At 38.1% G+C, this 12,061-nt stretch overlaps 1 protein-coding gene across 1 annotated transcript; it reads right to left on the bottom strand.

Annotated features, from left to right (window-relative positions):
- Nucleotides 1-9,677: 9,677 nt before the first annotated feature.
- Nucleotides 9,678-11,357, bottom strand: LOC108341975 (methionine gamma-lyase). Its single transcript, XM_017579675.2, has 2 exons — nucleotides 10,459-11,357; nucleotides 9,678-10,342 (listed from the first exon to the last, which is right to left on the bottom strand). The coding sequence occupies exons 1-2, from the start codon at nucleotides 11,204-11,206 to the stop codon at nucleotides 9,771-9,773; spliced, it is 1,320 nt and encodes a 439-aa protein (XP_017435164.1). The 5' UTR covers nucleotides 11,207-11,357; the 3' UTR covers nucleotides 9,678-9,770.
- Nucleotides 11,358-12,061: the final 704 nt, after the last annotated feature.

Here is a 12,061-nt window from a genome sequence, read left to right as displayed (position 1 = left end):
ATATGACGCACGCCGAACGTCCATGAGACCGATTGGCCGAACGTCTGTGATGATCTAGAACGAACGGTCGAATAATGCAAAGGACGAACGTTCAAAAAGTAGAGACCGAACGTTGAGAAGCGAGGACGAACGGTTACTGTTCGGACGAGCGGCCAAACCAAAAGTGGACGAACGATTGAACAGTTTGGACGAACGGCCACAAAGGGAAGGACGAACGGGTTGAAACGAACGTTCGCATAAAGGCGAGGACGAGCGCTTCGAAACAGAGGATGAACGTCCCAAATTAACACATGGCCGAACGGCCAAATAGTGGAATACCGAACGCTCAAGCAGTCAATTCTGGGCGAACGGTCGCAGAAAGAGTGGGGAAGGACGAACGGTCACTGTTCGGACGAACGTCCACAGCAACAATGGGGAAGGATGAACGGTCACTATTTGGACGAACGGTTTCAGCAACGGGAAGAAACGAACGTTCAAAAAGAGGACGAACGGCCTCAGCAACAGTGGGAAGGACGAACGCTCACTGTTTGGACGAGCGACCTCAGTAACAGTGGGGAAGGACGAACGCTTGAACAGTTTGGAAGGACGAACGGTTGAACAGTGGGTAAGGACGAACGGTTGAATAGTTTGGACGAACGGCCTCAGCAACAGTGGGAAGGACGAACGTTCACTGTTTGGACGAGCGCCTGATCATAGCTGCTAGGCCGAACGGGAAGGACGAACGTCTGATACCTCTTTTTTTTTTTATTTTTTTTTTTTTTTTTTTTTTATTTTTTTTTTTATGAAAATAAAATTATTAATCAACCCGGACGAAATTGAGTGTTGACACAAGTAAAGTTGGGAAAAAGTTCAAAATTGGTTTCTCACATAAATGAAGAAAGATAGTTGATTGTTAATGTGAATAAATGAATTGTGCACTCTCTTAACTCAAGGATTTTGTTGTCTAGAAAAACCAATTTTCTTCTTAGCGCAGCCTCAATACAAACCTCAAAAAGTCCTTGTGATGATAACTTACTTGTGAGTGTGTTTGATATGTGGTTAAATGAAAAGCAAAGTTGATTCATGTGACATTGTGATGGTAGAGTGTAAGAGTGTCACCTTACTATACACCTTTGAGTTTGAGTGAAACACTTTTGAGTACTTGAGTGAAACACTTTTGAGTGCTTGAGTGAAACACTTTTGAGTGCTTGAGTGAAACACTATCTTTGGTGAGGAATTTTCCATGCACTGTATGATAGCATTCTTGTTTGGTTATTGATTACTCATAATGTTGCATCTTTATGTCTTGATTATGTGAGCACCATAGTTGAAGCTTGATTGGCTAAAGCATCATTATATTTTGACTAATCTTTTTATGATGAACAAACATGAGTGATTTACTTGTCCTAGAGGAAAATGCTTTTTGGTGTGCTAGACCATTGTAGTATGATTATTTTGTTTAAGCCAAGCTACATTTTGCTTGAGGACAAGCAAGGTTTCAAGTTTAGGGTTGTGATAACGATTGAAAATACTATTATCTGTGATTTAATTTTGATAGTAAATTAACCCTTTTTGACTTAGAAGCTTGCTTGAAATCATGTTTTTAGTTTAGTTTTATGAATAAGTGAATAAAGGTTATACTTTATGATTTTATCACTAAAGTCCCTTTATTTTGTAGCTAATAATGTGCCTAGAAGAATATCCAACAATGTATAAAGCTGAATCAACCATAAAAGCAAGCAAAACAACAAAAAAAGTGAGTTTTGGAATTATATTACCAGGGCTGAGAGCCAAAAAGGGGGGCTGAGCGCCAGTTTTTTCCCGCGCACTGATTGGTGCCCTTCCAAGGGCGCTAAGCGCCAGTTTTCTCATAGTTTCACCCGGGTGCCCCAAATGAGGGCGCTAAGCGCCAGCGTGCTGGGCTTGGACCCGTTTTATGTGATTATTTTGATCTATTTAAGGACTTGGATGTCCTAGGGATGATATCTCTTGATGGCTTGAGCATAGAAACACACTTTTCGCCCATTGGAGGCAAATTTGGGGATGTGAGAGCTCTTCTTTTCAATTCTAGGGTTTTTCTATCTCTTCAATTCCATTGTTCATTTGGTTTCTCCATGACGATGGAGAAATAATCTTATTTGTTGTTGGGGAAGATGTAACCTTAAACTCTCATGTATTTAAATTTGTTTTGAATTATTATATGCTTCTTTAATTAATTGTTAGGGATTTTCTCCTTTGTTAAATTCTTATATTTTATGATTTGTCTGAGTATCGGGAGATATCTTACGAATCACGATTTGGAGAATTTCTCCCAAGAGCAATATTGCCCAGGGATGGGGATAGAAGGATTGGTTATCTTAAGCTCCTAATCGTAATGCAGAATTAATTATTAGGGATGCAAGGGATTGTGATCTAGTAATTAAGGATAGGCTTTCTTCACCGATGGATCAGATTTTAAGTAATTTAGAGAGTGATGTTAACAATTTAATGAAGAAGAATAATTCATATATGCATGAGAGTGATTAGGTGAAATCTAAACCCTAACAACATTATCATCTCATATTATCAACTTCATCCATTCATTCTAGTGTTTAACTTCAATTGATCAAATTGTATTCATGTTTATTTTTATTGCATTTGCATTCAAAACCCCCAACATTGTTCTTAAGTCTTAATTAGTTAAGTAATTACACAACTGTTTAGTGTCGTGAGTCCTTTGGGATACGATACTTGGTCTTACCATTTTATATTACTTGATACGATTCGGTACACTTACCGACATCTTAACAATACACTGGCTAAATTTACTCTTGGTAGATGAAATTTAGAAGTTATAATAAGATCACAAGGGAAAGCAATCAATAGGTAGGGAATAGGATATAAAGCTAAAAGTGAAAGAGTTAACTAGAAAAAATTTATTGATTTGAGTAAACCTATAACTGCTACCTGTTTCTATAGTAACTCTATTGGTATGAGATTATTTGTTATTTGTTTGGCCTATGTTTTGGCTAGTTAATGCATGTTATTAAGTAATATGTATGGATTTGTGGTGTGAGCATAAACCATGTTATTTCCTTATAATTTTGTCGGATGTGTGAGCTTTTCGTATTGTGATACATTAAGGAGTTTGGGTCTCACGTGAAGACATATATTTGACTGTCACCCTTGCTCTTGTGCAAGGAAAGAAAGGGTTGGATATCTTGTCCATGGCTTCGGCTCACTTTGAGTATAGTGGCTGATGCATATCTATTTTTACTCATTAGTCCTTGAGGAGTGGGAGAGATAGGTCTGAAGTCGCAATGGGGGGATGACTCGAATCACTCTGCTTTGCGAAGAATGTTTGTTCGACAATGTTAAAGGAAATGACACAAATTGTGTATGATCTGGATTATGATCTTGTTATTGCGATGTGATATGATGTGATGACTTTCTATGGTCTGTGATTAATGGTATGATATTGCATTATTGTGCTATGATAATATTTTTGGTTACTCACCCTTACCTGTTATGGTTGTGGTTCCACCTGCTATGATCATACTTGTAAGGGAGTAGATGGCGTTGCAAGTGAAGTTAATGTGGAATAGCTTCGCGAGAGATAGGAAAATTATTACTTTGGGATGTTGTTTAAGTTTAATTTGTACATTTTTTTTACTTGGTGTTTTTTAAAGGATATGTAAGGTTTTATTTTTTCCGTGCATGGATATCTGATACAATTGTGGTTTTTGCTTCCGCGGTGTTACTTTATAAAAAAAATTTATGAGAACAAATTTACATATTTTGCGTCGAGTAAGATTGTTTATTTTTTTACGTGTGGCATTCCACTAAGGGTGTTACAATTTGCATAGCTTCTTGTATAACTTAGATTTTCATTTGATTTGAACAAACATTTAAGCGTTATACGTCAATTAGGCACTTTTCTTTTTGAAAATATATTTTGTTTAATGCTTATTGTTAATCTTCAAAACTTAGGATGCTAAATTGTGTAGTCTCTCTAAATGATCTTGTGTTAACATACATTATGTATTAAGTTTTGCAATATGTGGCTATTGTTATAGAAAAAAAGTTTGTTGTTGTATTGGAAAAGCTATTTAAATATTCATGAAGAAGATAAAGAGCATTGTTATTAGCTTGTTGCAGATTTCTCCTCCACAAGTAAAGGAAAATTTTAGTCTGCTTTAGGTTGTGGTTGTGCACCACATGTTTTCTCCGAATCTATAAATAGGTGTCAAATGTTCCTCTCATAACACATTATCTTTTCTTTCTCTTATTCTTTTTCCTTTCTTTCTTCTTAAAATCTAAGTTATTATTTTAAGGATTTATCTTGCTAGTTTTTGATCTTGGAAAATCTCTTAAATTCCTATTTGAGAAACTTACGCCATACAAAAAAATATTTAAGAACAATTAATCTACACACCTAAAAAAGTCTATTTATTTGTGTATTTTTGTCAGTGTGGGTGAAATAGGTGAAATGTAATCCATAACTACTTAGGCGGACCTTTTGTTATTATTTGTATGTAAAACTCTTTATATCAAAGTACATGCATGTCAATATTTTTTTTCCCTTTAACGATGTAAAAAGTTTATTTTATTTTCATTTAAGATGTATATGTTACAACCTATTTAAATCATTATTTAATTGTTACAACTGAAACTATTTAAGTATCATAAAAATAGCTATGTAAAGTTTTACGTTATCTTATTTTATCAAGGAAATTTCGTTATTAAAATATTGATTTAAAGAGAGGGTACATATGTTTTAGATGGAGTAATATATATATATATATATATATATATATATATATATATATATATATATATATATATATATATATATAGAAACACTAGTAAAAAAACATTTTTTTAATGCGCTATATATATACTAAAATCGAAGAGTATAAAAGCACGGTGGCAGTTTGTAGTTTTAGGAAAGTTATATGCCTCGATTTAAAAGAAACCGAAGCGCAAGATGTCTACTACCTTGGTTAAGCCAGAAACCGAAGCATAAAGTTTTGTCATTGTACCTTCTGCTCCTCTGCAAATCAGCTGACAAACTGAGAAACTTTTTGAAAAACACATACTGCCTCGGTTTCAATCAGAACCGAGGCATATAGGTTCAATATATTTTCAAAATTGCCATTATACTTTTCTTTTTTTATTATTTTCTGATATAATAGGCATCAGTTAAGCTGAAAAACCGAAACAGTATGGTTATATTACCTCGATTATATTTTGAACCGAGGTAGTATAGGCTGTTAAGAGCAAGCTCAGATCCTCTTCTCTTTCTGATTCCAAGTGGGCTTAAGGGTTCAACTTTTTTTTCCTTTCGGAGCAAGCCTAGATCCTCCTCTTTCCCTTGAATGCGCACGAGTAGCGAGGCAGTATAGGCTGAAGGTTCTTCCCTTTCTCTTCTTCCCTTGAACGCGGATGAGCAGCGAGAGTGTTGTGATAGAGGTGAGTGGCCAACGAATACGTTGAGAGACGCGGCGAGGTCGCGTCTGATAGCGGCAGCGCTTCCGCGAAGGTTCTAACTCCGACTTCTTTGATGGAGACGACTACGCGAGGACGTTGGTCATTCTGATTCGCGACGCAAGTTTCCTTCTCCTCCTTCTTTCTCTGTTTTCGTTTGAGTTTTAGGGGTTTCCTGTTTCGTATAAGAACGCGTGTTGGGTGCGAATGGGGATGCGATGACGGACGAAGGCGACGGTGGTGCGTTGCGAGGAAGGCGGTAACAGAGTGAATCGTTTTTCGATTTGGCATTTTAGGGTTTCTGAAATTGAGAATTGGAGAATTAGGTTTTTCATTTTCAGATTTGGGGTTTATGTTCTTGTTTTTGCGACTTAGGGTTTCAGCTATTCATCTAATTTTGGGGTTCCAGTTTTGTTATCTGAGTTTGTGAAACAACGTGGTTATGTCTTGAAACAAAATTCCTGCCTTAGGAAAATCAGGTATAACTCGGATTACAGAGGAGATTCTCTCCAAGCGCGGGTCTTGTTCATCTTTAATGTTTTTCATAGCCATTCTGGTCACTCGTCTAGCGGAAGAAGTGGAACGACGGAGGACGGTGGACAGAGGATTGAAAGAAGGGCGTGAGAAAGGAAGGAGTGTAGGGAATCTAGAAGAAGGGTGTGAGATAGGGATTTCATTTAAAATTCATTTTTGGGCTTCTTTCTTTGCAATCTTGATTTTTTTAAGTTTGGGAGTTTGAAATTAGAATCTGGAATTGAAATTAGAATCGCTTGCCTGAATATGTCTCTAGTTCAAGAACCGCTGCCTATGAACAAAAATAACCTGTGTCGTTTCCTCTTACTGTACGAGTGAAAAGTTAAACGAAAGTTTCCAAAATAGATTTGTAATGAGGTACTACATTGTAAATCAATTATTTTCAAAAGATAAAATAATTATATATAATAGATACTACTTAACTCGTAATCTATTAATCAAAATCTCCATTTTTATGAGTAGAAATCATTTTAGAGAGCGAATATAAAAGTGGAAAACGTTTCTTCAACAACAGATTTTTGACAACAATTTGACAACAACACGTGTCTCACTGTCATTGGTTGTTTTTATTAATTTTTGTTTAAAGATTCATTTTGATTTGGAGGACATTTTTGGAATAATTTTCAGAAACTTTTTGGCGCTTTTCAGAAACCCTACTCTCTTTCCCCCTTTTTGAAACTCTCTCTCCCCCTTTTTGAAACTTTCTCTCCCCTTCACCGAAAGATCCTTCAAAACTCTATCTCCGTCATTAAAGTTCCTTCCTTTGAAACTCTCTCCGTCCTTAAAGTGGTGTCTCTGTCCACCGTTGTTCGTCCGTCGCTTGGGTCCACCAGTGTCTTTGGAGGAAGTCGTCTCTCTCTCTCTCTACGCCATTGAAGTGATTTCTGTGCGCCATTTCTCCAAAGCTCTCATTTTTCCGCTGGCACCGTTGTTCCTTCGCCATTTCTCCAGAACCTTACCTCTCAACCTATAAACACCCTTCGTGGGTCTTCCATCTACATAGGACTCACCAAAGTTGAAATTGCTTGTTGTGAACGCCTTAAACCGTCACCAACAGGGGGGATTAATCCACAAAACCTTGAAAACACAGTCGTCAGGACTGTTGGGGAGTGCTTCGGCCATGTCTGGGTAGCACTCCTCAAGTTTTGGTACAAAAGGGGATTTTTCCACTGGTAATCGATTACCAGCTCCCTGTAATCAATTACAACAACATCAGTCCTGTGTCAATGATGACGAACAAACAATGATCATGCACCTCACCTCAGTTGGAGAAAACCACCTAAATGTACATTTTTTTTGAAGAAATCAATGACTTAACCTCATTATTGGTGCAGGGAGCACACCCAATAACGTTTAACATACTCACCCATCTCAAAAAATGAAAAATTCAACAAAAATAGAGAATGGGGAGTAGTGTTCATCTAGCTAGGGAGTACAGTTGAAGTTTTTGTACAAAATACCCATTTTCTTTTGGTAATCGATTACAGGGGTCTTGTAATCGATTAGTAGAGGAAAGAGGGTAATTTGTACAGAAACTTCAACTGTACTCCCGAGCTAGATGAACATTGCTCCCCAACTCTGTTTTTCTGACTTTTGCTACTTATTTTGTTCTTAAATTTCTCCACCGAACTCCAAATGACTTGATTCTTGTTTTGTTGGAATCTAGACTCAAAGATCTTTCCAACAAAACAAGAATCAACTCATTTGGAGTTCGGTGGAGAAATTTTTGAGGAAAACAACCAGCAAAAGTCAGGGTGGTAGAAATATATAAAATGTTAACTTTAAGGAATTAACTGAACCTACTAAGGTGTCCAAAAATTATAAATTAGTAGTCATTGGAAAAATATTTGAGTCTACTTTCTAATAAAAAAAGAATCACATCATTTGGAGGTATGTGGAAAAAGTTATGATTAAAATAGTCAGCAAAGGTCAAAGTTGACAGCATGGGTTATGCACCTCACCTCAATTGGAGAAAACCACCTAAATGGACATTTTTATTTTGAAGAAATCAATGATCTAACCTCATTATTGGTGCAGAGAGCTCACCGAATAACATTGAACTCACTCACCCATCTCAAAAAAGGAAAAATTCAACAAAAATAAAGAATAGGGAGCAATGTTCATCTAGCTGGGGAGTACAGTTGAAGTTTCTGTACAAATTACCCTTTTTCCTCTAGTAATCGATTACAGGGGTCTTGTAATCGATTACCAGAGGAAAAAGGGTAATGTGTACAAAAACTTCAACTGTACTCCCCATCTAGATAAACACTGCTCCCCAACTCTGTTTTTCTGAACTTTGCTACTTGTTTTGTTTTTAACTTTCTCCACCGAACTCCAAATGACTTGATTCTTGTTTTGTTGGAATACAGACTCAAAGCGCTTTCCAACAAAACAAGAATCAACGCATTTGGAGTTCGGTGGAGAAAGTTATGAGCAAAACAACCAGCGAAGGTCAGAGGTGGTAGAAATATATAAAACGTTAACTTTAAGGAATTAACTGCAACTACTCAGGTGTCCAAAAATTATAAATTAGTAGTCATTGGAAAGATATTTGAGTCTACTTTCTAATAAAAAAAGAATCACATCATTTGGAGGTCTGTGTAAAAGGTTATGATTAAAATAGTCAGCAAAGGTCAAAGTTGACAGCATGGGTTATGCACCTCACCTCAATTGGAGAAAACCACTTATAAGTGTTTGAACCAAGGTAGTTCAAGTTCATGACAATTTTTGCACAACTCGTAGAGGAAGAAGTTATTAACTTCTGCAATCAATTTGATCGACAACCATCTTCTTAGATTACATTTCATTGTATACTGTTATGTATCTTTTCATTTCAAAACTTGTTGTTTCGTGAAATGTCATTACGTTTTTTTATTAATGTATGTGCTTTTTAATATTGTTATAATTTTTCATTACTCAATACCCTTCATTATTTCGTTTATATTTGTTTAATATTGAAGTATTCCAACTTGAAGTGTTCCATTAATGATCCATCCATAAAACCTTCAAAAGACAGTCATGACGAATCCAAAATATTCCCGGGGAGTGCTTAAGCCACGTCTGGGTAGCACTCTTCAACTTTCGGTATAAAAGGAGATTTTTCTACTGGTAAGCGATTACCAGCTCCCTGTAATCGATTACAACAATATCAGTTCTTTGTCAATGGTGCAGGAACTCACCTCTCAACCCAGAAACACCTTAACTTGGTCTTTCAATGATGACGAACAAACAACTGCAAAAATGGAGGAGGGAGAACACTGCTATGAAGATAGAAGTTGAAATGAAATTCAAATCCCTAAAATGGAGAGAGAAGACAGTGATAAGGAGAGAAGATAGAGTTCGAAAACGAAGAGGGCAGTTTCGGAATCCAAACTTCAACCCATTCCAAATCAGATTTTAAATTAAAAAAACATTCAAATTCAACCAATTAAAACTTGACACGTGACGTTGTCAAATCTTTGTCAAATTGGCGTTGTTAGAATATCGCGATCCTATAAAAGTAGACAGCTTTTACATACTAATCTCAACTAATCATACCTTTTTTAAAAATAACTTTCTATCATTATTTTGAACGAATGTCCTAGTAATTAATATTATTTATTATTAAATTTAATTAACAAGTAAATTAAATAATGTTACACGTCCTTCATCCTAGTAGAGAAGGAAGAAGAGGATGGTTTGAATGCAGTTAAGAATGGTTGATGCAACATAAATATAGTTTTATTGAATAAAAATAAAAGATTCCATAGAGTTGGAGCATAAGAAGAAGAAGAAGAAGAGAAGAGAAAGAACTACGGGATGGGGTGGGTGTCGTTGAATCTAGTGAGTGCCTTTTCCATCTGAGTCCATTTCTGCTCCAAAGTGCCAATGTATCCAATAGACATCCTGATGAGACCTGGGGAGATGCCGGCAGTCCTCTGCTCCTCCGCAGTCATCTCACTGCTGGTGCTGCTTCCAGAGCAGGACATCAGAGTCTCGTAATACCCCAAGCTCACCGCCATGAACCCAAACTGAACATCGTTTTGCAACAGACTCATCAACTTGTTAGCCCTATCCACCGTTTCCATGTCGATGCAAAGAAGCCCCCCGTACCCGTACTCCATGTTCGCCATTGATTTCAGGAGCTGATGCTGTGGGTGCTCTTCCAGCCCTGGGTAGATCACCTTCACTCCCAGTTTCTTCAGCCTCGTCGCGAACACTAACGCTCGGTGGCTGTGTTCCTTCATCCGAAGGCCCAGGTGAGGAATTCTCTCTGACAGCTCGAACGCCACCTTCGCATTCATCGTCGGACCCAGCAGCATCAGAGCCCCCTGGTGAAGGTCCATCATCGAATTCACCAGACTCGCTGGCCCGCACACAGCCCCTGCCAATCCAAACATTTCATTATCAGCATACCAAACCCTGCATGCACGCTTGCATGCATGCATATATATTTATATTTCAAATCACGGCAACAAATATGCTTAGGAGGAAAGGGACCTGCAATAATGTCAGCACCGCCGCTGATGAACTTCGAGATGCTGTGAACCACCACGTCAGCACCGAGACGGGCGGGAGAGATGACCATGGGAGCGAAGGTGTTGTCCACCACCACGGTCAGGCCTTTCGCGTGTCCCACGCGGCACAGTTCCGGAATGTTGGCCACCTTCAGGCTGGGATTGGCCACGGACTCGAAGTACAGTACCTTCGTCTTCCCTTCCACGATGGCGCTCTCCACGCTCTCCAAATCGTCTATGTCCACGAAGGTCGTGTTGATGTTGGATGTCCTGGGAAAGAAATGCGAGAGCAGGGCGTGGGTCCCGCCGTAGAGCGTGTTGGACGCCACCACGTGTCCGCCGGAGCTGCACAACTGTAAGAGCACCGAAGAGATAGCGGACATGCCGCTGGCGGTGCAATAGGCCGCCTCGGTGCCTTCCATGGCCGCCATCTGGCGGCCCAGGTTCAGCACCGTCGGGTTGAAATGGCGGCTGTAGATGAAGAAGTCACGGTCGGGGCCCAGCTCACCGGCGAACATTCGGCGGAGGGTCTCGGGCTCCATGACCGTGAACGTGGCGGAGGCCTCGATGGACATGTTGACGCCGCCGTGCTCCCCGAACTCGTGACGCGTGAGGGCCAATGCGGCGGCAGGGTCCATGTCGCGTGCCGCGTTCTTCCTCTTCACATCGCCGTCCGAAACTATATCATTGGTGCCGCAACGCTTCCTGGTGGCCACCGCGTTTTCAGCCATGATAATGGGCGGAAACGAACGGGGGAGAGATATAGAGATTGGATTGGGGAAAAGATAGATCGTAAAGAGGACAGGACTCCCCCTCTCTATTTATTTCTTCCCTGATGTCCCTTCACTTTCCACGCATTTGCTGAACCTGGACCTGATATTTGCGCATGTGCTGAATCTCCTAATATTAGTCTTGTTATTATCAACAATTACGACACCATTTAATTCCCTATTTAATGCTTCACGAAACCCTAACATACACATCAAAAACTCATAACAAATAAAGTTTTAGAAAAAATAAAAATGGATGACAACGAATTACGATGTGAGAAAATAAACAGTAATTATGAATGAAGATAAAAACTCGTTTTATTTATGATTATGAAAAAAATAGTGTCGAAGATGGTAATTTGATTAAGAAAAAGAAAGCTTGACACAGTTTGATTTGAGTACGCGTTTGAAATTTAGTGGACAGGAGGGTTGTTGAGTAATGACCACCACACACTAAAGCTTATCATCATCCTCAAACAGTTCAACATTTTGACCATTCAATTCAACCAGTATTGTACGCATTAGTTTCACGGTCTCAAAATTAAAACTAATTATTTTTAAATTAAAACACTCATAATTAAAACTAATTATTTTTAAAAATACATAATAGTAATTTATTGATATTTTTCCCATCGTTAGATTATTACATTTACTATATCAATATATGTTATGGATGGTGAGTCAATAATTTATAATACTATAGTCAGTAGCTTTTTTTCAATTTTCGTATATTTTATATTTAAAGAATATTAGCTCTAATTTTCTTTTTACTTATTTTAATTTTTAATCCTTGTGATTTCTCGTTAGCTTACTGTT

Source organism: Vigna angularis, chromosome 6, assembly GCF_016808095.1.
Source record: "Vigna angularis cultivar LongXiaoDou No.4 chromosome 6, ASM1680809v1, whole genome shotgun sequence".
Classification (NCBI taxonomy): Eukaryota; Viridiplantae; Streptophyta; class Magnoliopsida; order Fabales; family Fabaceae; genus Vigna; species Vigna angularis.
This window is presented reverse-complemented; position numbering and strand designations above follow the sequence as displayed.